The sequence below is a fragment of the Enoplosus armatus genome, chromosome 1, assembly GCF_043641665.1.
Source record: "Enoplosus armatus isolate fEnoArm2 chromosome 1, fEnoArm2.hap1, whole genome shotgun sequence".
In the NCBI taxonomy this organism is placed as follows: domain Eukaryota; kingdom Metazoa; phylum Chordata; class Actinopteri; order Centrarchiformes; family Enoplosidae; genus Enoplosus; species Enoplosus armatus.
Window position 1 is genome coordinate 15,830,492 of NC_092180.1, and position 24,773 is coordinate 15,855,264.

The 24,773-nt window shown below is 39.8% G+C and overlaps 3 protein-coding genes across 5 annotated transcripts; all 3 read left to right on the plus strand.

Moving 5' to 3' along the window:
- Nucleotides 1-3,308: 3,308 nt before the first annotated feature.
- nudt21 (nudix hydrolase 21) lies at nucleotides 3,309-6,372 on the plus strand. Of its 2 annotated transcripts, none has more exons than XM_070904093.1 (7): nucleotides 3,309-3,573; nucleotides 4,380-4,580; nucleotides 4,657-4,720; nucleotides 4,884-4,973; nucleotides 5,222-5,297; nucleotides 5,485-5,606; nucleotides 5,971-6,372. In XM_070904093.1, exons 1-7 carry the CDS (start codon nucleotides 3,452-3,454, stop codon nucleotides 5,995-5,997), a joined length of 702 nt encoding a protein of 233 aa, XP_070760194.1. In that variant the 5' UTR covers nucleotides 3,309-3,451; the 3' UTR covers nucleotides 5,998-6,372. The 2 variants fall into 2 exon arrangements, with proteins under 2 accessions (XP_070760194.1, XP_070760202.1); XM_070904101.1 differs by having other exon boundaries at nucleotides 5,485-5,599.
- Nucleotides 6,373-7,660: 1,288 nt separating this feature from the next.
- Nucleotides 7,661-12,716, plus strand: ogfod1 (2-oxoglutarate and iron-dependent oxygenase domain containing 1). Of its 2 annotated transcripts, none has more exons than XM_070903916.1 (13): nucleotides 7,661-7,823; nucleotides 8,613-8,758; nucleotides 8,843-8,889; nucleotides 10,088-10,188; nucleotides 10,317-10,433; nucleotides 10,518-10,609; nucleotides 10,700-10,828; nucleotides 11,397-11,510; nucleotides 11,587-11,666; nucleotides 11,769-12,049; nucleotides 12,145-12,273; nucleotides 12,403-12,461; nucleotides 12,555-12,716. In XM_070903916.1, the coding sequence occupies exons 1-13, from the start codon at nucleotides 7,661-7,663 to the stop codon at nucleotides 12,714-12,716; spliced, it is 1,620 nt and encodes a 539-aa protein (XP_070760017.1). The 2 variants fall into 2 exon arrangements, with proteins under 2 accessions (XP_070760017.1, XP_070760025.1); XM_070903924.1 differs by having other exon boundaries at nucleotides 11,769-12,037.
- A 1,515-nt stretch (nucleotides 12,717-14,231) lies between these two features.
- On the plus strand, nucleotides 14,232-23,062 carry tradd (tnfrsf1a-associated via death domain). Its single transcript, XM_070904056.1, has 5 exons — nucleotides 14,232-14,279; nucleotides 17,963-18,116; nucleotides 18,227-18,507; nucleotides 20,086-20,233; nucleotides 22,105-23,062. Exons 2-5 carry the CDS (start codon nucleotides 17,966-17,968, stop codon nucleotides 22,401-22,403), a joined length of 879 nt encoding a protein of 292 aa, XP_070760157.1. The 5' UTR covers nucleotides 14,232-14,279; nucleotides 17,963-17,965; the 3' UTR covers nucleotides 22,404-23,062.
- Nucleotides 23,063-24,773: the final 1,711 nt, after the last annotated feature.

A 24,773-nucleotide genomic window follows, 5' to 3' on the forward strand; every position in this document is an offset into this window, starting at 1 on the left:
CAACACCCACAAATGTTACAGAGCTCGACAGCAAACCCTCTATCCTTGAAGCTAATGCTACTACCACTGAACTACCCACCGCTACCTTTCCAACAAACCTTACAAGCAGCACTACACCCACAGAGCCCCCCGCCACTGTCTCAGCTACTTCCACTTCCTCTGAGTCCATTACTCCAAGCCTCTCTGTCACTTCCAACTCAACAACAATAACTTCCATTACCACCTCGGAAACTGTTTCCACTCCTAGCAACGAAAGCCTGGTTGCCACAGCATCAATAAATCTGTCAGCTAAACCGACTTTCTCAGAGTCAAATGGTATTCTCTCAGTTGATGCTGCTCCTGCTGCTGATGCAGCTATTTCTGTCGCCACCATAGCTTCTTCTTCCTCCACCAGCATATCAGATATGCCATCAGGCTTGTCTGCTACCGCCAGTTCAGTTTCTGAAGCTAGAGATGATTCCATTTCAGTCACCTCCGCTTGCTCTGTAACTTTAGTTTCATCAGTCACTAAAACATCTCCACCTCCTAACTCAAGTGATACCATTACAACTCCACCTTCACCTGACGCCCCCTTTACCACTTCGTCCTCTTCTGCCCTTCCTCCCACCAGCTCCACCTCTTCCACCACCACCACTACAAGCCCAACATCCACCGACTGCATAAACTCTATTTCTCCTTCCACCATTATTCACCCAACCACCCCGAGCCCTGCTGATATCTCTGCTCCCTCCACTTCTTCCAGTGAAACAAACCCTACAGACACCACTACCACCACCACCAGTTTAAACCATGCAGATACCACTTCCACCACCAGTTCAGCAACCGCAGCTGCAATTAGCTCCCCACTCCCGACTGACTCAGACCCACCTTACACTAACAACATCAGCACCACCCTCACACCAACTGTCTCTGGCCTCCCCACTGTTGATACTTCTCACCATTTGACCAGTCCAGCACCCTGTAATGATAGTCTAGGCCAAGATAACGATTTACAGACATCTCCTGAAGAAAGATCCAGTGTGGAGCCTGCAGAGGAGGGCGCAGGTAAGTTTTAAGCTCTGTGAGTATGTAATGAATGCTTGCATGCATGCATATGTATGTAGATGTATGTTGAATGGTGTGTGATTTTTTGATTTTCCTCTCTACAACAGATGAGGAGCTTGAGATGGTTCAAAAGAGCAAGAAAACTGAGATGGATGAGAACAAGAAAGTCGTTGATGGTGGGAAGGAGAGAGAGAGTGAAAACGAGAAACCAGCTCTGGTCAACAGTGAAGTGATGAAGACAGAAGTGCAGGAAGAAAGTGTGAAACCTGTTAAAGACACAGTGAAAACAGAGGTGGGAACGGCTGAACCTGCATCAGGAAAAGATGGTAAGCTGCATAGCGATGAGGGGGCGATAGAAGGTCAAAAACAAGACGAAGCCAAGTCAGTGGGAGAGAAGTAATTAAAAAATAAAGAAATTGCTAAATACGGGACCAACTACTGTGACAGGGGCAGGAGAGGCCACAGTAAAGGGTAAAGGGGGGGGGGGGGCGATCCATGGCACTTCCTACAGGGACCACCACATTACAGCAGCACACCACAAAGGGTGGGCCACTGGACCAAAGAACTGAGATCCCCTTGGTGTGATGTAATCAACAAATCCAGCAGTGTCTTTGTCCTTTTTTAACTTATGTTTGAAGTTTTGCATTGCACGTATGATTATGTACCATAAGATAACTACTGTGGTAAAATACACCATGTTTACAATAGATGGATAAGAGACATAGTTATGACTATTAAATGGAATATTGAATTGACTGAGTTACTCCCTCTGCTTTTTTTTATGTGTGACAGATTCATGTTTTTTGACATGAAAATCTTGACTCAAGGTACACTTACTAGCCTTTTCTGGAGCTCATGAGCTTCCTCAGTTGCCATTGAGATAGTTCAGTTGTTATCATAGGTGGTCTTATATCATTGTCTCTGTTCAACAATGGTCTTTGGTGCCAGATTTGAATAGCCTGACCAAAGTCCATCTGCTGAGGAAGACCGTGAGACGTTGTTGAAAGCTCAGGAAAAAGCGAGCAAACAAACTTTGAGTTAAGGTTTTTTGTCAAACTACTGTTTCCAAGCTCAAGAATTAACTCTCTGAAATGAATGGTTGTTTAAGGTTTAAAATGTGGATAACACATATAATTATCTATTATATTTCATATATTTGTAAGGGACCATGTACAATATTAAATATACATGTTACTATATATATATTTCTCTTATTAAGCCATGTCTCCATACGGAAATAAAATCAATACGATTTATAACTGGATATTGGTTAGACTTGAAGTATCCTAGTTATGATGTTGCAAACCATGCTGGTAATGCAATTATAAGGTAGTATTCAAAATAATGCCTAAGTCATGTTAGCCTGATAGCCTGATGTTAATCATGATAGCGTTCAAATACAGTGCTCCAACAGCCTAACAGGGTTAAATTATATGTGCACAGCAGAGCTTTCCTTAACTAAATTAGGGTCATTCAAGAAAATTAACATTTTCACAACTGAAACACAGTGACATTTTTATCCAAACCAAATACTCTTTACAATCTAATGTGCAGTTGGAATGTATTAAGTTGCATTTATTAACAAAGTCAAATGTATTGTTTTCCTACAAAAAGTAGGAAGACAACTGGTCAAGGCCTGTAGTACAGGATGTACTGAAGGAGTTTGGGGGTTAATATATTTTATATTCAGGCCTGTTGACACCCTGATAATCCAATGAAATGCCTGCTGCAAGAGAGGAGTTTAAGCACAGAGAGCTTTCTTTTAGGTGCGCTTAATGCACAAAGTCAAAAAACAGAAAAATGCAGAAAACAATAAGGGTGAATAACATAAATCAAACAAATAAAATTGCATTAGTATTTCCTTGTTAGTATTAGTATGCCTTGTTGGTGGGGAGGTGTTTAAGCCCTTTGATTCATGATGAACATTGACCCAGCAGCTCTCTGCAGTGTAGTATAATGTGAAGTAAAAATGGTTTCCCCTAAGCTCTTTATACCTAACAAAAGAGGGCATCATTCCTTTATTAGAAACAGACAGATATTATAACATAGGCAATTTTGCAGTTTCAGGTCTAGCTGATAAAATTCACACATCTGTAAAAACAAAAAACATAGTTAGACATAGATAATCATAGTTAAATAACCATAATTGTCAGTTTACAACCACATAAAACAGTAAATGTACATCACCCAGGCCAGCAGGGGTCACTGGCGGTGAGATCGCCCAGAAAACCGCTCGTCACCCGGAAGAGGAGGACCGAGGGAAACGACGGTAGAGAAATTGTTGTGGAGTGTCCACAGAAGCCCTCAGGATTTCTTTTGCTATATAGATAGTCCAGCGAGCTACAAACCAACTACCACCGGAGGTACATTTGCAGGAGGACTTCGCCTCGTCGTGCTCACGTTAGAGATGTCGGTCGTGCCTCCCAGTCGCTCGTCCACCGGCTGGCCGCGCGGTGGTGCCGTTCAGTTTGGGAACAAATACATCAGCGGGCCTGCTAAACCGCTCACACTGGAGAGGACCATCAACCTGTGAGTTCATGTGGCCAAACAATGCTCATGTAGCTGCAGTATCAAAATGTCCCGGTTAGTTAAAGTACACCGACAGTAAAATCAATCCTTTCTAATTAGCTCGATTAGCTAATTGTTTTTGATGCCTGCAAGACTAACTTATAGTTAGCTCCCAAATACTCGATCGACAGAAAATTAATTGACAGCTATTTTGCTTACCTTTACCTTATCGTTTTTAAGCAAGTGTGCCAAAAACCAGGCTTTTGGGCTGTTGATTACATTACACATTTACATTTTATGTACCCAACGATGAATCGAGAAAATAATCAACAAATTAATCGTCAATGTAAGTAATTGTTCATCGACCCTAGTCGATTAATCCTGAATTAAACCTGGTCTCATATTTAGAGCTGTAACAGTTTGAGTAACGTTAATTAATTGGTGGATCAAATATTAGCTTTTTTCAGCCTCTCAGATGTGAGGATTTGCTCCTTTCCAGTTATATATCATTAAAAATGAATTATTTCTGTTTTTTGGACTCTTGGTTGGTCAAAAGAAGCAATTTGAAGACGTCACCTTGTGATGGACAAATTTCACTTTTTTTCCTGACATATATTTTAATCAGTTCATCAACAAAAAAAAGGAAAACCAATAGATGGTTCAGTCAATAATGACAATAATTGTCTGTTGCAGCCTTAATTTAAAATTGTATTATTATACCGTCTATCACAGCTTTACTTTTTTTTTTATAGCCTGTAGGTCTGAACCTCACTGTGGTGATCTCTGGTCATGCTTAATCACTTTTCATGTGTGTATTTTTACTTCAGGTACCCTCTTACCAACTACACATTCGGCACCAAGGAGCCTCTGTATGAGAAGGACAGCTCAGTGGCCGCCCGATTCCAGCGGATGCGGGAAGAGTTTGATAAAATGGGGATGCGGAGGACAGTGGAGGGTGTTCTTATTGTCCATGAACACAGGCTGCCTCACGTTCTTCTTCTGCAGCTGGGCACCACTTTCTTCAAACTGTGAGTAGTTCATGTTCAGAGGCTCCTGTATGAACCAGCAGTGTGAACAGTCTGACAGTTTGCGTCTCTCCTGCAGGCCCGGGGGAGAGTTGAGTCCTGGAGAAGATGAGGTGGAGGGTCTGAAACGCCTGATGACTGAGGTAGCTACATCACAGCACATTTAAAAAAAATAAAAAAATAAATAAAATGTATTTAACCTTTTATTTTGACAGGTAATCTCATTGAGACTTGGGGTCTCATTCTTGTTTCTGTGGTGATTGTGGAGTTGACAGATATTAACTTTTTGTTAATGTTGGATGTTAGATACTCGGACGGCAGGATGGTGTGAAGCAGGACTGGGTGATTGACGACTGTATCGGCAACTGGTGGCGCCCCAACTTTGAGCCTCCACAGGTTAGTACAGACAGACAACAGGGACAGTAAGACGTTTTCAGGATTTAATTAACTGAAGGAACATTTTAAGTGGTGGTCACACTTACTTACCTAACAATATTACTAATGTTAGGTAAATGTCAAATTTTCAAAGACATTTTCTGCTTCGTAAGTCCAGCTAAGACATGGAAATGCACTCTGAGTTAGTCATGAACATACAGATGTAGTTTATGTCTGTGTGAACTGATCTGAAGTTGTTTGTCTTGCAGTATCCCTATATTCCTGCTCACATCACCAAACCAAAGGAGCATAAGAAGCTATTCCTGGTTCAGTTGCAGGAAAAAGGTCAGTATATGACAATGTAACTTCTGAAATTATTCTATTTTTGCATTGAAGTTAAGTAGAGAATAAACTGTAGATATTAATAAAAGGAGATCCTCTCCTTTTATTTATACCTACAGTTTATTTATCTGAAAAAGTTCCCTTGGATCATAGTTTCTCGTTTTGAAACCTGTGATTCGTGTTTCTACAGCGCTGTTTGCTGTCCCCAAGAACTATAAACTGGTGGCGGCACCGTTGTTTGAACTATATGACAACGCTCCTGGATATGGACCAATCATCTCCAGTCTACCACAGCTATTGAGCAGGTATTGTGTATGTATTCTTTTTTATGTTCATTATCACAGTGGCCAAATTATAAACTGAAGTGCCGGTGTCAAATAATGTCTCCGGGATCTGTTATGTTAAATTACTGACAAAACCTGCCTTAATATAATCAATTAGCATCTTTATAACAAACAAAGGTTATGTTTACATTCACTGTCACTCACCACAATCCATTAATTGTATCCTTGAGATCAAATTACTTATACACATTAAATACATTTATATGAGGAAGGAAATTTATTTAATATATATAAGTAGCAATTTAAATATTAAATTGGAAAAGACAACATTGTGAACATTTTTGTCTCTTCACAGTAACAGAACTTGTAATAATGATCATTTCTTTTCATAGGTTCAACTTCATTTACAACTAACTTGAGTGAACAGAAGTGCATCTGGCTGTCTCTGTGAGTGCAGCTCCGTCTGAGTGAACATGAGAGAAAAAATACTTCTCATCTTTAGCTCAACTTTCACAAAAGAAAAGCTTGTCATGTCAGGCATATTGACAGTTCACAGGGGTGTTTATACTGTTAGAAGAAAATGAAAAATGTCACGTGTCTGGTTTTTTTTTTTAATCTTGAGAAACTGCTAGTTTTTGTAGTATATGAGTCTGTATTCCAGTGTGCTAAGAATCTGGTTTTATGTCCTCTCAGAGGAGGCCAATGTTTGATTAAACAAACTACATCATCGAGTTTCCTGTTGTTTTAACCTGTAACAATGCTGTGTTTTTTTTTTCTTTTTAATAAAGCAGTCCTTTGAGTATGTTTTTATAAAGAGCAAGTGAGTGGCTGACTGATACTTTCAAAGTAAATAATAAGGCTCTATGGGAAGTGATTTTTAATTTTGATTATTTTCTTCAATTTAATTCAAGACTGAATTAAATAGCACTATGTGCTATTATATTAAATTGTTCAACGGTCACAACAGAAAGTACTGATGTTAAAAAAGTACTATTCTGTGTTGTCACTTGTTTTTTTATTTCTGTTGGCGACTGTTGTACATTTGCTAACAGAAAGGCAGACAGTTCCAGACTGACATCTTGTCCTAATCAGATCTAAACATGGTGATCAAGTTTCCAGAGCATATGCATCAAGTGGGTGTGAAAACCTTAATATTTCAGCATGAATCACAACCACCATGTTCATGAGGCTGAAATGTTAATATGTTAATAGATTAGCCACATTAATATTTGACTTAGCTCTCGGATGTAAAGTGTGTGTGCCTTGAGATACGACTTTCTTTGCCCTGAAGTTTACCTCAAAGGCAGTTGAGTATCCCAATAAGCTTCATTAGTCACTTGGTTATGTCAAGGTTAAAGTTGATGTGGTCTGTGTTGGACACTAAGTACTGATTCAAAGATAGTTCTGAGTACATTCATACTGGAAAAATGACAAAATGATACTGCCAGTGTGTATATTTCACAAGTATTGTGTGGAGAGACACTGTCAGAATCCAATGCTGATGTGCTGAGGGAAATGTGATTGCAGAAGAATTCTGTATGAGGAATGAAATGGCATTTGTAAAATTCCTGGGGGCAAAAGCATTTCTGGCCCTTCAAGTACAAGGGTCATATTTTATATTTAGGTTAATGAAATTGATTGTTTGCTCACTTTCTGAATGGAGGCTGTATGATATAATACCCATCCATCCATTCTCTAAACCGCTTATCCTGCTAAAGGTCACAGGGTGCTGGAGTCATCCCAGCACACACTGGGCAACATTATTTTATATATATATATACTGTGTGTGTATATATATATATACATATTTAATTCCTCATCCCTCCTAAATCTAAATCATGAATGAGATGTACCTGTCCAATCAATTTCCAAGACTTAAATGTATCATAAAAATGGGATTTTGTCAGTTTTCCGACGCTGCCTGAGAGTCTCAACTCGGGGAACAAATGGACAAGCTTCCTTCACGTCATTCACCCGCGACGCACGGGCCATTTCACACTCACTCATGTTACTAATGTACATGTTGTCAAGGCTCCTCATAAACTGCGCGTTTACCTGGTTTTAGACCGCACAGTTTGTACAATGGCCTCGAAACGACGACCGGGTGAGAGCGAGAGAACAGAGAAGAAGAAGAAGAAGAAGAAGAGTTGTGAAGAAACGGCTGAACTTTGTTCAGTTGTAGAAGACGAGCAGGTGAAGAGAGCCGTGAAGGAGGCGTGGAGCCAGATGACTCACTACAGCCAGGGTTAGTGGAGAAACAAACCACAAATATAACATATAACTTAATGAACCTGTAGGAGAGCAGATCTCCTTCAGGTCTGTCGGGTTATCGGCGGTGAGCTAGTTAGCTACAGTGTTTGTATAACTCGTTGCTATTTGACACGTTGAAATATTGTTAAATCATACACATGACAGCTAAGCAAATACAGGTGAGACAGATGACCGTTTGAAGAAGTAATGCACACAGAAAACCCGGCTGATTAAATTGCTCAGTAGTTGAAAACATTATGTTTGGTTTTCATAACGTACACCACAGACAGATAGCAGCAACTTCTACTTTTGCGAGTAGTAACAGTTAGTCAGTCTCTTCACTGTTTTTTTGGTATTTTTTTGTTTAAATTTGATTATGTTTTCCTTTTTGTAGGGTGTGTGATATGGATAAAACCCTCTCTTACAGTATATGTAATTTTATATCACATATATTGATATTGATATTGATATATGTAATGAGACAAATGTATATCCTCTCACGTTGTAAATTGTAATATGTTGAAAGATTTGATCTGAGTCGAGGATCATTGATCACTGTTTTTTAAAAATCTCATTTAACCTTAAATTAAATATGTATGTGTTGTACTTTTGTAACTTTTGTGTGTGTCTCTCCTGTTTACCAGGTCCAAATAATATTTTTCTCTCAATAGTCCAGTTGAGGTTAGGTTTTGTGGCCGTAGCTGCTCTGAGGCTTGAACAGAGCCTAAGCAAGAGCAGATGTGCGTTATTTGTCAACATGTCCTCCTTTGTTAATTATCTGAAGGGGATCTGGAGCTGGACTGCCACCCTTTCCCTCACTGCATCATCAAGAACTTCCTTGGCTGCGAGACCTTCGTGGAGAACCTGCAGAGAGAACTGCAGGGGCTCAACTTCCACGAGAAGTCAAACGATCTGTACAAATTTAAACAGGTGTATATCAAACTGATCTTCTTGCTGATTTAATCCAGTGGATTTGTGTTATTGTCTTCACTACTTGTTGTTGTTCCCATACAGTCAGATGACTTGAGGAAGAGAACAGAGCCACATATCGCAGGACTGAGGTAAAAAATAGTTTGAATACTTGTGTTTGTGTGCTGTTTATGACAGAAGTAATATATGCTGGTATGACTTTCTTTTGCAGCAGAATTATTGGTCGTTCTGATATAGATTTTGACTTTAGAAGTGCTACACATGAGCCTCTAAAACCTTTTGCTTTGAATAAAGTAAGTCCCATAAACCTATTCCAAGAATATTCAACAAAGAGACACTTGACATAGATTGATGTTAACCAGAGCTATGTTACATTTCATATCTAGAAATCAACAGGTCAAATTCAGTATTTGTCATCAGTGTCTGCATTGTTCAGTAGGTTAAAATAAGTTGTTTCATGTCAGCAGCGTCAGAAGTTGGCCAAATGATGGCGAGACACTTTGGGGTTTATTTATCAGCTCCACTAGGTGGAGCCAGAGATCACATCTGACTCCTAATTAGTATGTTTCCCTCGTTTAGTGCTGTTGATTTGGAAAGGTAGCCTTAACATTTGGCATGTTAGGACTGCACTGTAAACTTAATGGAAAATGGATTCAGCTGCAGTTAATCTCACCCGTGAGCACAAGGGGATCCTTGTTAAAGCAGAAAGACTGTTTCTTGTTCAGTCTGGTTATAATACTGAACTTTGCAGTGAACACAAGGCTAGCAGAGTTATCACAGCAGTATAAATGTCAGGGCTTTCAAACAAATGACTAGAAACAAAGCTGGTATTGTAGCATTTTTGAGCAGTAAGAGCTGTCAAACCTACCAAGAGGTTCAGTGTTTTCAGAAAAATGAAAATCTCATTGTATAAAACAAGACAGACAAACACCTTTTGAGACTCCTACATCACCCAGACAGAAAAATAATGTACAAACCTTTTCTTTATTTAGAAATAATGTGCATTGTTTTCATTATTGTTTATATTATGACAAGCTGTGTTTACAGAGAAACATGGTTAAGTACTTATTTGTGATTATACAGTGCTACACCTACTGAAGAAATACAGCCCTGGAGAGTAAATACCATAATTAGATGCACAATAACGGCCTCCTCTTGCGATCATCTATTATTTACGTCCCAACAAAATGTCATGGTAGGATTGAGCAGAGCAACAATCTGTCTGCGTGGCGAGGCTTATACAAGGTTAAAGGTTCAGCTTTATTGCCATTGTCATTACAATAAAGGATTGCACAATGAAATGCAGTTCACGTTTTTCTGTGTTTTCAGGGCAGCTCTGTTTGGGCGTTTCCGTTCCTGGCTCGGGGAAGTGTTGGGGGTTGAACTAGAGCCCAAAGTGGATATTTCTTGTGCCAGATATGAATACACAGGTGAGCTTTGTTGTTATATTTTTAGGCTCTTTTGATGAGATTTGTGATGACAAATCTACCGAATGTTCCTTTTTTATATATATATATATATATATATATATATATATCTCATTCTCTCTTGTTTCTAGATGTTCTTTTGTGTCATGATGATGAACTGGAGGGGAGGCGCGTTGCTTTCATCTTGTATCTTGTGCCGCCGTGGCATAGCAGCGACGGAGGAACCCTCGATCTCTACACAACTGACAGTGAGTTTCCCACAGTTTATGCATGTGTGTATTTCTGTGCTTTTAGACAGCAAAGTCATGTATAATCTTCATCTTTGTCATCAGGTAATTTCCAACCGCAGAGTATTGTGAAGTCGCTCGTACCTTCTTTGAACACGCTTGTCCTCTTTGAAGTTTCTCCCGTCTCTTTTCACCAAGTAAGAATAACGGCTCCTGCCTTTTCACCAGTGTTGCACCAAAGAAGCAGCTGCGATTGCAGATTGATGACACATATTGTGTTTGTCCAGGTGTCAGAGGTTTTGACAGAGGACAAGTGTCGTCTGTCTCTGAGCGGCTGGTTTCACGGGCCGTCTTTGGAACGTCCTCCTCGCCACATAGAGGCCCCCGTCCCACGGAGCCCACACTTACCGAGAGATGTGAGTTTGGTCAAACATGCACATAGATGTGTAGTTTTATTTAACTACCTGTAGTTTGAAATTTGGGGAAAGACTTAATTGCTGTCTTGTTCAGCGTTAGATGAGAAGTTTGTTACCACTCTTATATCGGTCTGATGAAGCTACAGCCAGCAGCCGGTTAGCTTAGCTTAGCATAGTGACTGGAAACGGGGGGGAAACAGCTAGCCTGGATCTGTCCAAACAAACAAAACTCACCTGCCAGCACCTCTAAATCTCACGTTATATCTTGTGTGTTTAATCAGTACAAAAACCTAAGGTAAAAATGACATGTTTTAGTTTTACGGGGGGTTATGTGTGACTATTTCTTGGCCGTGAGCAGTGACTTCCTGAATAGGAGCTAAGCTAATCGTCTCCTGGCTCCAACTTCATATTGAATGGACAGATGCAAGCATGGTATCAATCTAACTCTCAGCGAGAAAGTGAATACACTTATTCACTCCTGTCACTTACACTTATACACTTATTCACTTTCCAAAATGTCAAACTACTCCTACGTTCTGCTGACATGTCTTTGCTGTGTTTATCACAGGAAACGTTGCTGCTGGAGTGGGTCAATCCAGTCTACCTGGACATATCCTATCAAGAGCGGATTCAGGAGGAGTTTGAGGACAGCTCTGAAATTCAGCTCAAAGATTTTCTCATGGTAACTTCTTACTCGTTTTTTTCTGCCTTGCACGTGTCCACTCGTTCCTGTCAGCTGATTTTCTGTCCATCCTTAGGAGGAGAAGTTCAGGGAGGTGAGTGAAGCTCTGCGACTCTCTCAGATTCAGTGGACAAAGATAGGTCTGCCCAATAAGAGGTAGGACATGTTTCACAGATCATTTTCACTTGTTAACATTTTTTATGTGTTCTGTGTTGAAGATCATATGTTATCACAGGCACTCTACTTGTGTGCATTTAGATGCCATGAAGTGGCTTCTCTGGATATCCTGCCGCAGTGTGTGAGTGCATGTTGGGAGCTGCTTTGTTCAGAAGCTTTTTTCCTGCTTCTCTCCAACTTCACCGGCCTTCGATTGCACTACCTGTGTCCTGCTGATGATGATGATGATGATGAGGATAAAGATGAAGAGAAAGAAGAGGAGGAGGAGGAGGAGCAGCAGCAAGAGGACATACAGCATGAGGAAGCCACGGGGTCTTTGACTGAATCACCATCAGCAGAGAGAAATACAAGCAGAGAGAAAGGTGTGTGTCAGTGTGAGTTGGTCTCTTCAGCCACAAGTCTATACAGCTGTGTGTGTGTGTGTGAGTGTGTGTTTTGACCTCTGTTTGTTCTTTAGAGCTGAGCATACCTGTATGTCGTGGTGAACTGCGTCGATGGTCTCATGGCGGCTACACTCTGTTGCATGATGCAGAGGCAGCACGAGCAGAGTATGCTCTGGACCTTGTTTTACCTTTTGGCTGTGCGGGTGAGTCCACATGTACACACACACACACACACACACACACACACACACACACACACACACACACACACACTAAGAACAAACTGTCAATCATTATTGTGACTGTTACAAAACTTTACTTGTCTTTCATAGACTGGCAGTCAGAGTTTGGGGGCTTCACGTGTTATGTTGCTAATGAAGAGGATGAGGAGGTGAGTGTTGATCACAGTATAAAGTTTAATTGTACATGTGTGGGCAACACTTGAGTGATTATCATCATTGCTTTGGTTTCCTCCTCATCGCAGCTTCTGACCATGTATCCAGAGGACAATTCGCTTGCCCTTGTCTACAGAGACAAAGAAACCCTCAAATTTGTCAAACATGTCAACCACAGAAGCTCCTCTGGTTCTGCTGACAGTTCCACCAGCAGGACATTTTATGACTTCTCTTTTGTGTACTATGAATAAATATATTTATCTATCTTGGGATTTTCTCATCATCTTTGTTGCATCTTCCTATGTGTACATTTTAAAATTTCAACCTGAGAACAGGACATCCCATGAACACATTCACAGATGCTGGCCTGCTCCTTTGGGAGCTATTTGGGGTTCAGTATTTTTAGCTCAAGGACACTTTGATTATTGGATCAGCACCAGTTGCTCCTGGAAAGATTAAACAGAAAAGGTTGAATTCAGTAAAGTTTTAATAGATATTGTCGAGGCATACCCATTTGCAAATTCTTAATTATAGTTGATCTGCTATTAACATGGTCAGTGCCAAAAAGTCTAGTCAGAAAAGCTGATAAAGTTGAAGAATCATTTTCTTAGTCCAGCTGCTAATGAAAACATGATGGAACACTGAAGAAGGACTGTGTGTAAAAATGAAAAAAAAAACACCCTCTGGCTCCTTTTTCAAAATGTGGAAAATAACTTTGACATATAATGCTCTTTTGATTGTGTCAGACAGTGGTGAAATCAGTATCATGATCAAAGAGATGCCCAAGTATACAAATCATTTCATTTGAAGCACATCTTGAATGTTTTGAAAAATCTACATTATTCAAAAGGTTATCCCTTAGTTTCTTTGGAGTTAAGGAACAGTGTCATGGAAAATATGTAAAAATGTCCCCATTAAAAAAAGGGGGGCTCCGACTAATGGTTTTGCGAAAGTCAGTTCTCCAGTTGTCAAAGTGACATTTTAAAATTGCATGTTTTGTATGACCAAAAGTACAAAACCCAAAGACATTTATTTTGTAATTATATAAAACAGGAAAAACTAAAACTCCTCACACCTGACCAGCTGGAACCAGTAGATTTTTAAGAAATAACCTTAATAACGATTAATTCAATTATCAAAATAGTTGGCAACTAATTTTCTGTCAATCGACTAATCAATTGACTACTAATTTAAGCACCAGTGCTAACCATTTCCAAGTGACATAGGTTCCTTCTTGTAATTAATTGCTGTGACTTACCTGGTCTGTCAATGCCATATCTGACCTGCGTTTTTCAGCAGCTTATTTACAGCTGTTAACATAAATACACAGTTTATGTAATCATTTATATATTATTTGATATAACAGTAAGTTTCAATACACTGCAGAAACACGGGTCTACCACGATAAAGTGGAGGAAATCAATGTATTGTGCACTGTGTTGCCATAAATTACAGTACCACAGATTTGACCAGTCAAATGTCATATTTCATTGATTTTTCTTTTTAACTCTCATCCGTTTTACTCATTACGTGAATGATTGTGTTTCAGTCGTAAGGAATCACAACAGGGACAATTTCATTTTAAAGATATGTAACTGAAGTGGTTTGCCCTACATACGGATTTCTACTTTTAAAAAAACAAAAACCACTTCCTTCCTGTCATGACTTTTCCCCCAGGCGGCATGTCGATTTCCACCAATCAGAGCGCTTCTCGATTTCCGCTCAGCCAATGGGAGCCCAGGAAGTTATGACCGTGTCAGTGGGTGTGATCCCTCAGGAGGAAGCGTCACCGAACAATATAACAAAGTTTTAAGGTAAGTTTGTACCGACTTTAACTAAGGATTACTCCAGAGTGAGTCAGAAGAATGATACGTTAGAAACCATGTCTGCCTGCTGCTGTGTCTGTTAGCTGTCCAGTAAACACTCCAGCAGCCTGTTTTGTCGCACCGTGGCCAAAGGTTTACGGCAGTTGTGTCTACTGTACGTGAAGTTTACCAACACGGACTGTACGCTCACAATAGCCCACCGAGCTCTTTTTATCTCTCTAACATAGCTCTTTGAAACGTGTAATTTATAATTGTCTCCGGTTGGTCGACTCAAACTAATACTGTTGTAAAACTCTTGATAAATAACTCACACATGTGGCAGGTAATTAGCTAACGTCACGTGTTGTAACCGAAAATCACCTGTACCTGTACGTATGAGTCGCTTAGCAACCACTTCTTCAGCTAGCCATGCTGTTTTAAAGTCTAGTTACATGTCTTGGCAAAAACACGTATCACTTTGACATTAAAATCATGTGAAATTATAGTACAATCTGGCTGTATTTGTTATCACCCGAGTTACTATAAAAAAGGTTATTAAGAAATACTTTTAGCAATACTTGGATTGTTTTTTGGGAAGGACACTAGACATTAGTTTGACGCTCTACAACACGAGTAGTTTTACAAAAGCTACCACCCTTTCACTTACTTTTTGTATGTTAAAAGCATTAATAGTCACTGTAATTGTTCCTCTTGGCCATACTGGCTTTAAAGAGATCTTCTCCTCATGTGTAACTGATGGGGGATAAAATCCACAATCCTCAGCCTGTGCTAAAATCTACTCTAAAGTTCAGTGGAAGCCTCATATTGACTAGTTAGAAAAAGTTGGTGGATATTTTCCAAAGTTGCTGTTTTGTGGAGGAAGATGCCTTTGTGTTGCTCTCTCTCCTCTGCAGCTCAGCATGAAACTTGAACTCTGTGAATAATTTAAAAGGGAATTTCAACCTAAAAATACTGGTTTGATTTGTCCAACACAGATAGCTGAAGCCTCTTGTTAGCTTCAGCTTCAGATTTTGTCCCCCAACCCTCACAAGCTGGAACCATCTAATTTTGGCCACTTTCTTTGCTTTTTTGTTGATCACTTTTCTGCTGATTGATTAATTGACTAATTATTTCAGCATGCCAACATCACCTACTCAAGTAATATAGGTTCCTTCTAAGTCATTGTTGTCACTTACCTTGTCTGTCAATTTTGTCAAATTTCTGTGTCAGGTTAGTCAAATCCCACTTGTAATGCTTAACATTACTTTAAGGAAGCCGTTTCTTTGGGGCGTGAACCTATCCTTTAAGCCCCTACACACCCACCTACACCTTTACACTTTGACACATTGACACATTCAGACAAGAAGTGTGTCAATTAGAAAATTACACATTACAGAGGTTTACTGAAAACACAACAAGTGCGACTTCATGTTGATGTGTTTTTATTTTATTTTCCAAGATAGCTGTGAATTCACTTACCTCTAAATTGCATGGATATGATTAAATCATAGGGCTAAATAAACAATTTATTAGTGCTAAAAGTCTATTATTAGTCAATTTTTATCAGTTAGTTGATCAGTTAATTAGTTGATTGACAAAACATTTATTGGCAACAATTTTGATGATGGATTAATTGAAGTAATTCATCAAGCAATAATTGCTGGTTTTGCTTTTCAAATGTGAGGACTTTTTGCTTTTCTCTGTTTTACATAATTGTTATTGATTGTTTTCTGACATTTTATAGACTACATGAGTACAGAGCAGATTAACTGACACTGAAAATAATCATCAGTGGTAGCTTCACAATTTATTACATTTGACGGCTTGTGGGTTTCCTTTATTTGAAAGCCATCATCTACGGGCCTACAATACAGGACAGACATAAATGAGCATCATCTCACATCATCACCAAAAGGTAAAATTACTACTTTGTGGAAACACATCCTTGTGTGAATCAAACATTTTCACCTAAATGTCAGGCGAGCTGTCCAGGGAATACTAGAGGTTGCCTTTTGGCAGCAAAAGCTAAATGATATATTTTAAGCTCCTGATGATCACTTAATCCTCATACAGCTGGTGAACAAATCTCACAGTGTACTTCCAGAGTACCGGTAGATAGGATAGCATATAATTACATACTGGCTAAGTTGTGGAGATTCCTGTAGACCCAGTAGTCAAGCATACAGTGTATTAGTGAAATATGAGGACATGCATATAATCCAGCTCAGAGGATGCTCTTTCCACGCAGAGCGCTCTGCATCCCTTGCATGGAGACAACACCAAGAGTGAGCCAGCGGGCCTCAGTGGTTCATTGAGAGTACAGGAGTTAGGGGCTGCACTGGGGGAGGGGCGGACTGAGATTAAACATGTTTTTATGTAATGAGCGTTTCAAAAGGGGTAAAAAAGGGTAAAGTGGAGTGAGACCACAACAACCAGGGACCACTAGGACAGAAGTGGTTTTAACTCAAGGAGGAAACATATTTCTGGCTGTTATATTTAGAGAGATGATGATTTATTTTGCTCAAGTGATTGGACATTGTGTCATCTGCCTCCGATGAAAGGAGAGGAAACATTTCATAACGTCTGAAGTTCAGAATCTGATGAACAGTTCGGTGCAACGGTTATGTAACTGAGACATGTTTTTTTCAAATATTGCAGGGCTGCAATTAAAATTGTATTAATGGATTCATCTTTCTAGTCTGTAACATGTCAGAAAATAGTGAACAGTGTCTGTCGCAATTTAAGAGAACCAAAGGGGATGAAGTAGATGGCTTGATCCGACCAACAGACCAAAGATATTCAATTTACAATGACAGAAAAAAGCACATTTAAGAAGCCGAACCAGTGAAAACGATTCCACTCATAGAAACCACTCATAGAAACCACTCTACCTCGGTCCTTCTAAACAGTAATACAATTTACTAACGTAAAATATTGAATGTAATCACGAATATTGTGAATTGCTACATCCCTAATCCTTTGACAGTGTTGATCTTTGTGGGTTTTAGTTTTATTTAGGTCTCATGATATCATCATCTGAAATGGTTGTAGTATTATGTAATAATGGCCCTTCTCAAAAATCTTTTAAATTTGTTATAAAAGGTATAAAAAAAAAGCTGTCACTTATATTAAAGTCAATTCTGAATTGAATAAATAATCCCACTTTACAGAGGAGAGATGGAGTAAGACTGCAACAGTCATACAGATGTTACAAATATACACAGAGAAAAATAAATTACTTAGTCCACTCATCAGGTCACGAACACTGTGACAGATAATCCACAGAAATCAGTGTTTTGGTGATCTGACTTTTGAATGGAGAGGATGAACCTGGATGCCTGGAGGAAATGGAGGATGATCTAAGCATTTCATAGGGATGGAAAGCCTCCTGATTTCTCTTTGAAGGAAATTGAATCTGATAATCTAGAAGATGAAGTTAACTTCTTGACCTCCCCAACTCCCAATGTTACAAGAGGCTATTTGATAAGTAAGCATCTTTAACTCTAGTCAGTGTTGTTGTGTATGATGTTATGAAGGAACATACCCAAACAAAGTGGAGATGATGATGATTCTTCTTCCAGGATATTTTACAGCAACTTGACACACTTCTTTGGCTTTAACCTACAGAAGGTCCTTTTGATGTTGTCTGCTCACCCTTGAAACCATGTCCCGTATGTCTCAACTGTGTTCAGAGAATGGCGGACAAGTCTGTGGATCGTGGGCCATGGACAGGATGTGCGGTCATATTCCTACAGTCGCTCTGTCCGGGTGTGAACCTGCTCTCTCTCTACAAAGACCAGCAGGGAAAGTTCATCGTTTTCAAAGTCATCAAGCTGACACTTATAGGTGAGCGCACTAGTTAGGATCTATTAGGGGGCCTGGTACACTAATTAAGATAAAAGACAAATATGTGTTTTGTGGATATCACATTATTAATCCGTATTTTCCATGGCCAGATTCTGCAGGGGGTCTGGGTGGTTATGAGATACTTAAAGTCCATGACGCTGATCCCTTTCTGGGGGTGGAGGTGAAGTTTGTGGATGTGGCAGCATGTCAGCAGTTCCTGGAGAGCTACAGCTCTGGAGCGGTGCGTCAGTCCCTCTCCCAACACGCCTGCCGGCTTCTTGCTCTTCCCCAAGAGCTCGCAGTGGAAACCCAGCTTAAGGCCAGCACACACATCCTGGATCTTTATCTGGACAAGCTGGAGCTTTGCCTACAGCACATCCACCTGTCACAGGTATCTTGGGTGCAGAACTTCTGAAAAATATGAATAATACATTATTTCTAAATAAATTATGTAATTGAAAATATATATTTAATAGAAGACTCCACTTTTGAAATAATTCACACATTTCACTTTTTGAAGGTTTTGTTTATGCCCCCCTTATGTATCCTGCTCAGTGGTCTGAATGCTTGCATATACTAAACTAAGTGTGAATTATGGAAATGAAATGAACGGTTTACTTCATCCTGATACCTTTGCTTGCTACTACTTATTTCCCAAATTCCATCTGTGTAGCATCTCAGTAGCACGTGAGTCAGGTGACTACTAGGACTGTAGGCTAGTCCTGTGACAGATGCCTTCTAAGTCATTTTGTTACTTCTACATAGCGCTTAATTTGTACATCAGGAGGTCTCGGACCACAGAGAGGGTGCTGTTCTGGCGGGACGGGGGGGGGGGGGGGGGGGAGACACAGAACCTGAATCCACAGTGCCCGGAGCACATTAGACAACGCCAAGGTCCTGTTCTGGCAGGATCTGGCATGAATTAGGCTAAGCCCTGCTTCTACCCATCAACAGAATAAAAGGTTTAAAATATGTCTACGCCTATTTTCAGAGAATGAATCATTTAATATACATAATTCCATGTTTGTGGTCTGCCCCTAAGTTGTAATAAGATCTGCGTCCTTGAAGGGTATTCTGGATGTTTCCATTTGTCTATTCTTTTAGTATTTCATTCATGACAGATAATCAGACTAAATGGCCATGACACCAGCCTGACATTGTGTTCATGTTAGCTGATTTCTGCATGAAACATCTAACCAATCATAACATAACATGACATTCGTTATTTAAAATGGGCACTGTACCAGTTGGGTTTTGGAGTGCACCCACTCAACATATCTGAAATGTGAACGGCCATTCTTGAACCAGGCTAGTTGGTACTCTCTCGTTGAAGTTAAATTAAGGTCATGAGTCACACATTTAAAGATGCATGAATATACGTCACTGACTTATCTGTGTCTGAACGGTGAGTCTGGCCCGCTGTGAGCTCTGGTGTCAGTTTATTTAACAAGACTGCTACAGATACATCAAATACTATTATTGCTATTTTTTTTTAACCTAAATACCTGCATGAGTTTGGGAACCAGAGGCCATATGCTACAGCTCACAGCAGAAAAAAAAAAGATGGTGGTGAGGCAAAGATCTTCAAACACAACAACAAAAAGAAGAATAAAATCTCTGGGAAAACACTTTGTTCTCTTTGTGAAGTTTAACTGTGATTCTAAAGTCACAGTTTGATTGACATCTGACTCTGTATTGTATTATTTCCGGTTGGTATGAAATGTATTTAGATTTCTTGTATACTAACTGCAAAAGGGTAGTGGTATATAGTACATACTGTATTCAATTAGTATGTAGTATGGACATAAGACACAGAGTCAGTGTGTGAAGGAAGACAAATAAAGAGCTGAGGTAGTGAACAGCGGTAAAACCTGTGGGTGGCAGGACGAACACTCGCACATTAAAAAGTTCAGCTAAACGTTCTTATTCGTTTTATTCATTTTAAGTGACCTTTGTCATTTTGTGTCAGCCGGAGCGCCTGCGCGATGAGGAGATTGATCGTCTCGAGCAGCAGCTGCAGACTCAGGCCCTCGGCCCTGCCCCACAGTCCACCGCCATCACACAGGAAGAGTCTCCGGTCCCCAGCAACTGCTTCAAGTTTCAGAATAGAGTGTTTGGTGAGTCAAGACGACCGTTTCTACTTTTATGTCCTGTGTAGTTTGTCCTTCACAGACTTGGCGCTGGACTTTTGGCCTAAATTGGTCACAAAAGAGATTAAAATAGCCTTCATATTAGATGAAAAGAGACTTTTTTCTTCATTTTGAGCTGCTCTGATTAGATTCACCAGAAGCACATGGTTCAGTGACAAATGGTGAAGAAACCCTGCTGAATTACCTGAGTTACCATTTTTGTTTCAGTTTATTCAACTACGTGTTAAAGTGAAGTTGAGAAAAGAAATTGCAATATATAATCTATGAGAGTTTTTACAACAACTATGTCGGTGCTGCATGGTTGTACAGTCAAGAGGTTGTATTGTTTTGAACCCTCTTTCATGTTGGTGTGTTCATGCCCTCAGCATCTGAGATTTGTTGGTCTGCAGTCTAAAAGCAACGTTTGTAATGCGAGAAGCTGCCAAATTCATGTTATGTTCGCTGATTGATGGTCTTGTGTTAGATTTTCTCTCAGCATATGAATTCAGTGCCGTTTGTCAGCCGACTCTCTAATCCACCCTTTTATAAAATGATGGTCAGTCTATGGGAAGAGATTAGGGCCAGCAGATATTGTATTTGGATTGCATTGATTTAAATTTGTCGACCTCATATTGAACTGTTAAATTAACATTAACTGATGAGGCACTACAATGTCTTGAAAGTTAATTTGATTTTCTAATGGAGTTAATTAAAGATTTGATTCCAGTTCATGTAAATTTAGATTTAGCTTCCTCAGACACACTTATGTATCAGTGCACAAGGGACTTCTGTTCCCCGAGTGCCTCCTCCAAGGCCTCCAGTATGAGAACTGCTTTCATAGCGGGTAAACCAAATGTGAGATAAAAAACTGAAACAAATTAATTTCTGTAAGTTCATTTACTCATTCAGTTTATGCATGACAGGTTCAAATTTATGCAATTAAAAAGCATTTTTAGGCTGCACTAATCTCTTTTAATATCAGTGGCTCGCTGGGTGACCACGTGTGTATAGTCTAATATGGCCGCTTGTATATGAAGGCAACTGTGATTAAAATGTGGTGGCTTTTTCTTAAAAGAGCAGAAAAAAACTGAGCTTTTCCCAAGCTGACATTAGCTTTGTCTCCTGGGATTTGTAAAGTGATGTTGGTGCTTTTGATGGGACAATGGAAAATATGTCACTACTATCTATTGAAATGTATAAGCTGGTTTTTAAACAGCAAAGAGCAGGCAGACACTTTGGCCATTCTGTCTGTATTAAAAACACCTCAACACCTGATTATTCAGTATTCAACATTTACAACTATAAAGCTGCACTAATCAATATTTTTGTATCAACAATGGATTAAATGACTACAGGTAATGTGAAAGGTGTCGCTTGTGGTGAGAAAGCCCACAGAGAGTCATCACTCAGCACTGTTTTATGACCCGCAGCTTTACTGTTTTAGTTCATTTTCACCGCTCCCATCAGCACTGTTTTCAGCTAAAGACCTCTGATAAACCCACTGTATGCTACCTGCTCAGCATGAAACGGCAGACAGACACAGCTGGTGAACATAGTGGAGCATTTAGCAGCTAAAGAGACAGATATTTCCCTCAGGAGTTAGTAGAGCCCAAATCAGAGCTAAAAGCAGAGTGAATGTGTGGACCTACATTTGTCAGGTGGACACACACATGACTCAATAAATGCTAATGTTGCTGCTTGTCTGCTGGATGTTTAGATAGCAACCGTTTGCTAACATGTTTGCCATCAGAACTTTATATGTGATAACATGTAAATGGGAAATTCTGGGAAATGTTTATCACAATTAAGCACAGTTTACTTTAATGTTTTCCTTCATCTTTTATCCTTTGGCCTGTCAGAGGACCGAATGCTGACGGCGGCAGATGTTCAGAGCTTTTCTAACGGAGTGGGCCGTCAGTGGAAGCACGTAGGGAGGGCCCTGGGGAAGAGCTGCCGGGCTCTGAAGGGTCCGGCCATAGACAACCTGGCCTACGAGTATGAGAGAGAAGGGCTGTACGAGCAAGCCTATCAGCTGCTCAGCCGCTTCATCCAGGCGGAGGGGAGAGCGGCCAAGCTGGGCCGGCTGGTCAAAGCACTGGAGGACTGCAAACTCACCAGCCTGGCTGAAAATATTCTGGACATCCAGCCGAGAGAGTAACTGTGTGTGTACGAGTCATGAAAACTGAGGGGGACAGGTCCTCTGTACTCGAGGAGTGTTTGTCTTTGTCTGCCTGCTTTTATATACAATATGTTTGTTCTTGATTGACGTCCTCACGTTTTAAAATCATTCCTGTGAGTGAGTGAGTGAGTGAGTGAGTGAGTGAGTGAGTGTGTATGTGTGTGTGTGTGTGTGTGTGTTTCAGACAGGCTGTGCGAACACATGCTGTGACAATTGATTCATATCTTGATTTGCTTTTCAATTATTAGTATTATTGTTTTAATTTAGATGAAATGATCTGCCATCACTGATGAAAAAAACATGGTGTCGTGATTTGAATGCACTGTTTAAACTGTCATGTTCCTCTTTTATTTCTGCTTTGTAAGTCAATTTACAGATGGAACCATGTTGTTTCTTGTTACTAATGGGTTCACAACTGAAGGTTATTGATTTTTTTTTCTACAAAATGGGTTCATACAAATTAAATGGTTGTAAAAAAAAAAAAGTCCTCATGTTTGTGTTTGATGCATTAGTGTAATTAAAACTGAAAACATAATTTTGTCAAAATTCCCTCAGGTACAATTTAGTGTTAATCCTCCCTCCCTCCCCCCCATCGCTCCCTGTCACTCACACACACGTGCACATGCTCATATGATTAAACTGTGTTGATCACCGATCCTGAATGTGTGTGTGTGCATGTGTCACGTTGTGGGAGCTTCAGGGCAGAGAGGTGGAGATTGCGGCTGAGATGTGCGTGGAGGTTTTATCTCGGCTCGGCCGTCAAAGAGGAAATTCACTGATGGATGAAGTCTCTTCAGGTTGAGCTCCTCTGCTGGTTTTCATTCAGGGTCCACTGTAAAAGCCCCCCCTCCTCCCCTTTTACTCCACTTGACCATCCATCCAGATGTGATGTGTGGATTAGAAGCTTTTATCACAAACACTTATTACTGCTATATGGTACGGACACAACCCCCAACATACACATACACAGTTTTATAAGTTATGATAAACACACACACACTCCTCACGTCGGCTGTAACTACCACTGAAGAGGTTATGTTCTCTGTAATATTTCTGGGAATTATAAAGAGGAGATTATATTCTACACTTACAAATATTGCACATTTGAAAGCTGATTCTGATATTATTTAAGACTAAATATCTTTAAATGTCATTGTTTTTAGGCAAGAATAAAAGTATTCATACGTGGCAGTGTAAAAAGTTAGGCTTTGAAACATCATTTAGACTATAAAGATGAGTGATATTATTAAATGAATACAACAAATATGAAATTTTGTCTTTTTATTTTGGAGTTGGTCCAGAATTTGTGGGGTGGGGTTTTGACCTCTGTGTGCTGTCTATGTGCCTGGCTGTAACTGTAAAGAGGAGGCAAACACACACACACACACACACACACACACACACACACACACACACCAGATAAACTGTCTTTGATTACACATTTGCTTATGATCTGCACAAGTGGAAAGTAATTAACTACATTTACTCAAGTACTGTACTTAAACACAATTGTGAGTAGTATTTCCATGTTCTGCTGCTTTAAACTTTCTATTCCACTAGTCTACATTTCAGAGGCAAATATTGCACTTTTTATGCATTGACAGCTTTAGTTACTGTGCAGATTATACATACATAAGATTTTACATACAAAACATATGATCATTTTATAAAATATGATGCAATGGTATAGATTAAACTTCCTAGCAGTATATAAAGTATAAAATATTTATCCTTGTACTCCAATATGTTAATTTAACATCTGTATGTGTTTGTTAATTTGCAGATCAAGTGATGATCTTATAAAATGCAAAGCATTGCTGGTTAATTTACTTTACTTTTGATACTTTAAGTAGTTTGCTGCAAATACTACAAAAGTAGTTTTACTTGAGTAACATTTTGAATGGAGGGCCTTTAGCCTACATGTAATGGTGTATTTTCACACGGTGGCATTGTGACTCTTACTTATGTAAAGGATCTGAATACCTCTTCCGCTGTTTTGAACTCTTCCTCAACTGATTATCGGACTATGTTTTTATATATGCTAATTGGAAACAGTGTATCGTGTGCTCCTCCTGCACCACCATGCCTGTATGTTTCAGGTCTATTTATGTAGTTAAACGTCCATGCAGTCCTTGTAGAATAAAAGAATACCGGTGTCGGTGCGTTTTAATGTGTCAACAACAGCACAATTTCCACTAATTCCGGGAGACAAGAGGGCAACATTTGCCATTTGCGGCTCTTTCATTTGAATAATCTTTCATAGGACGTGATTAAAGCTCGGCTGCTCTGACGTAAGCGAGATTGTCGGCGTTAGGTGAGTCTCGCGCAGCCAGCCCTTCTTCCCTCCTC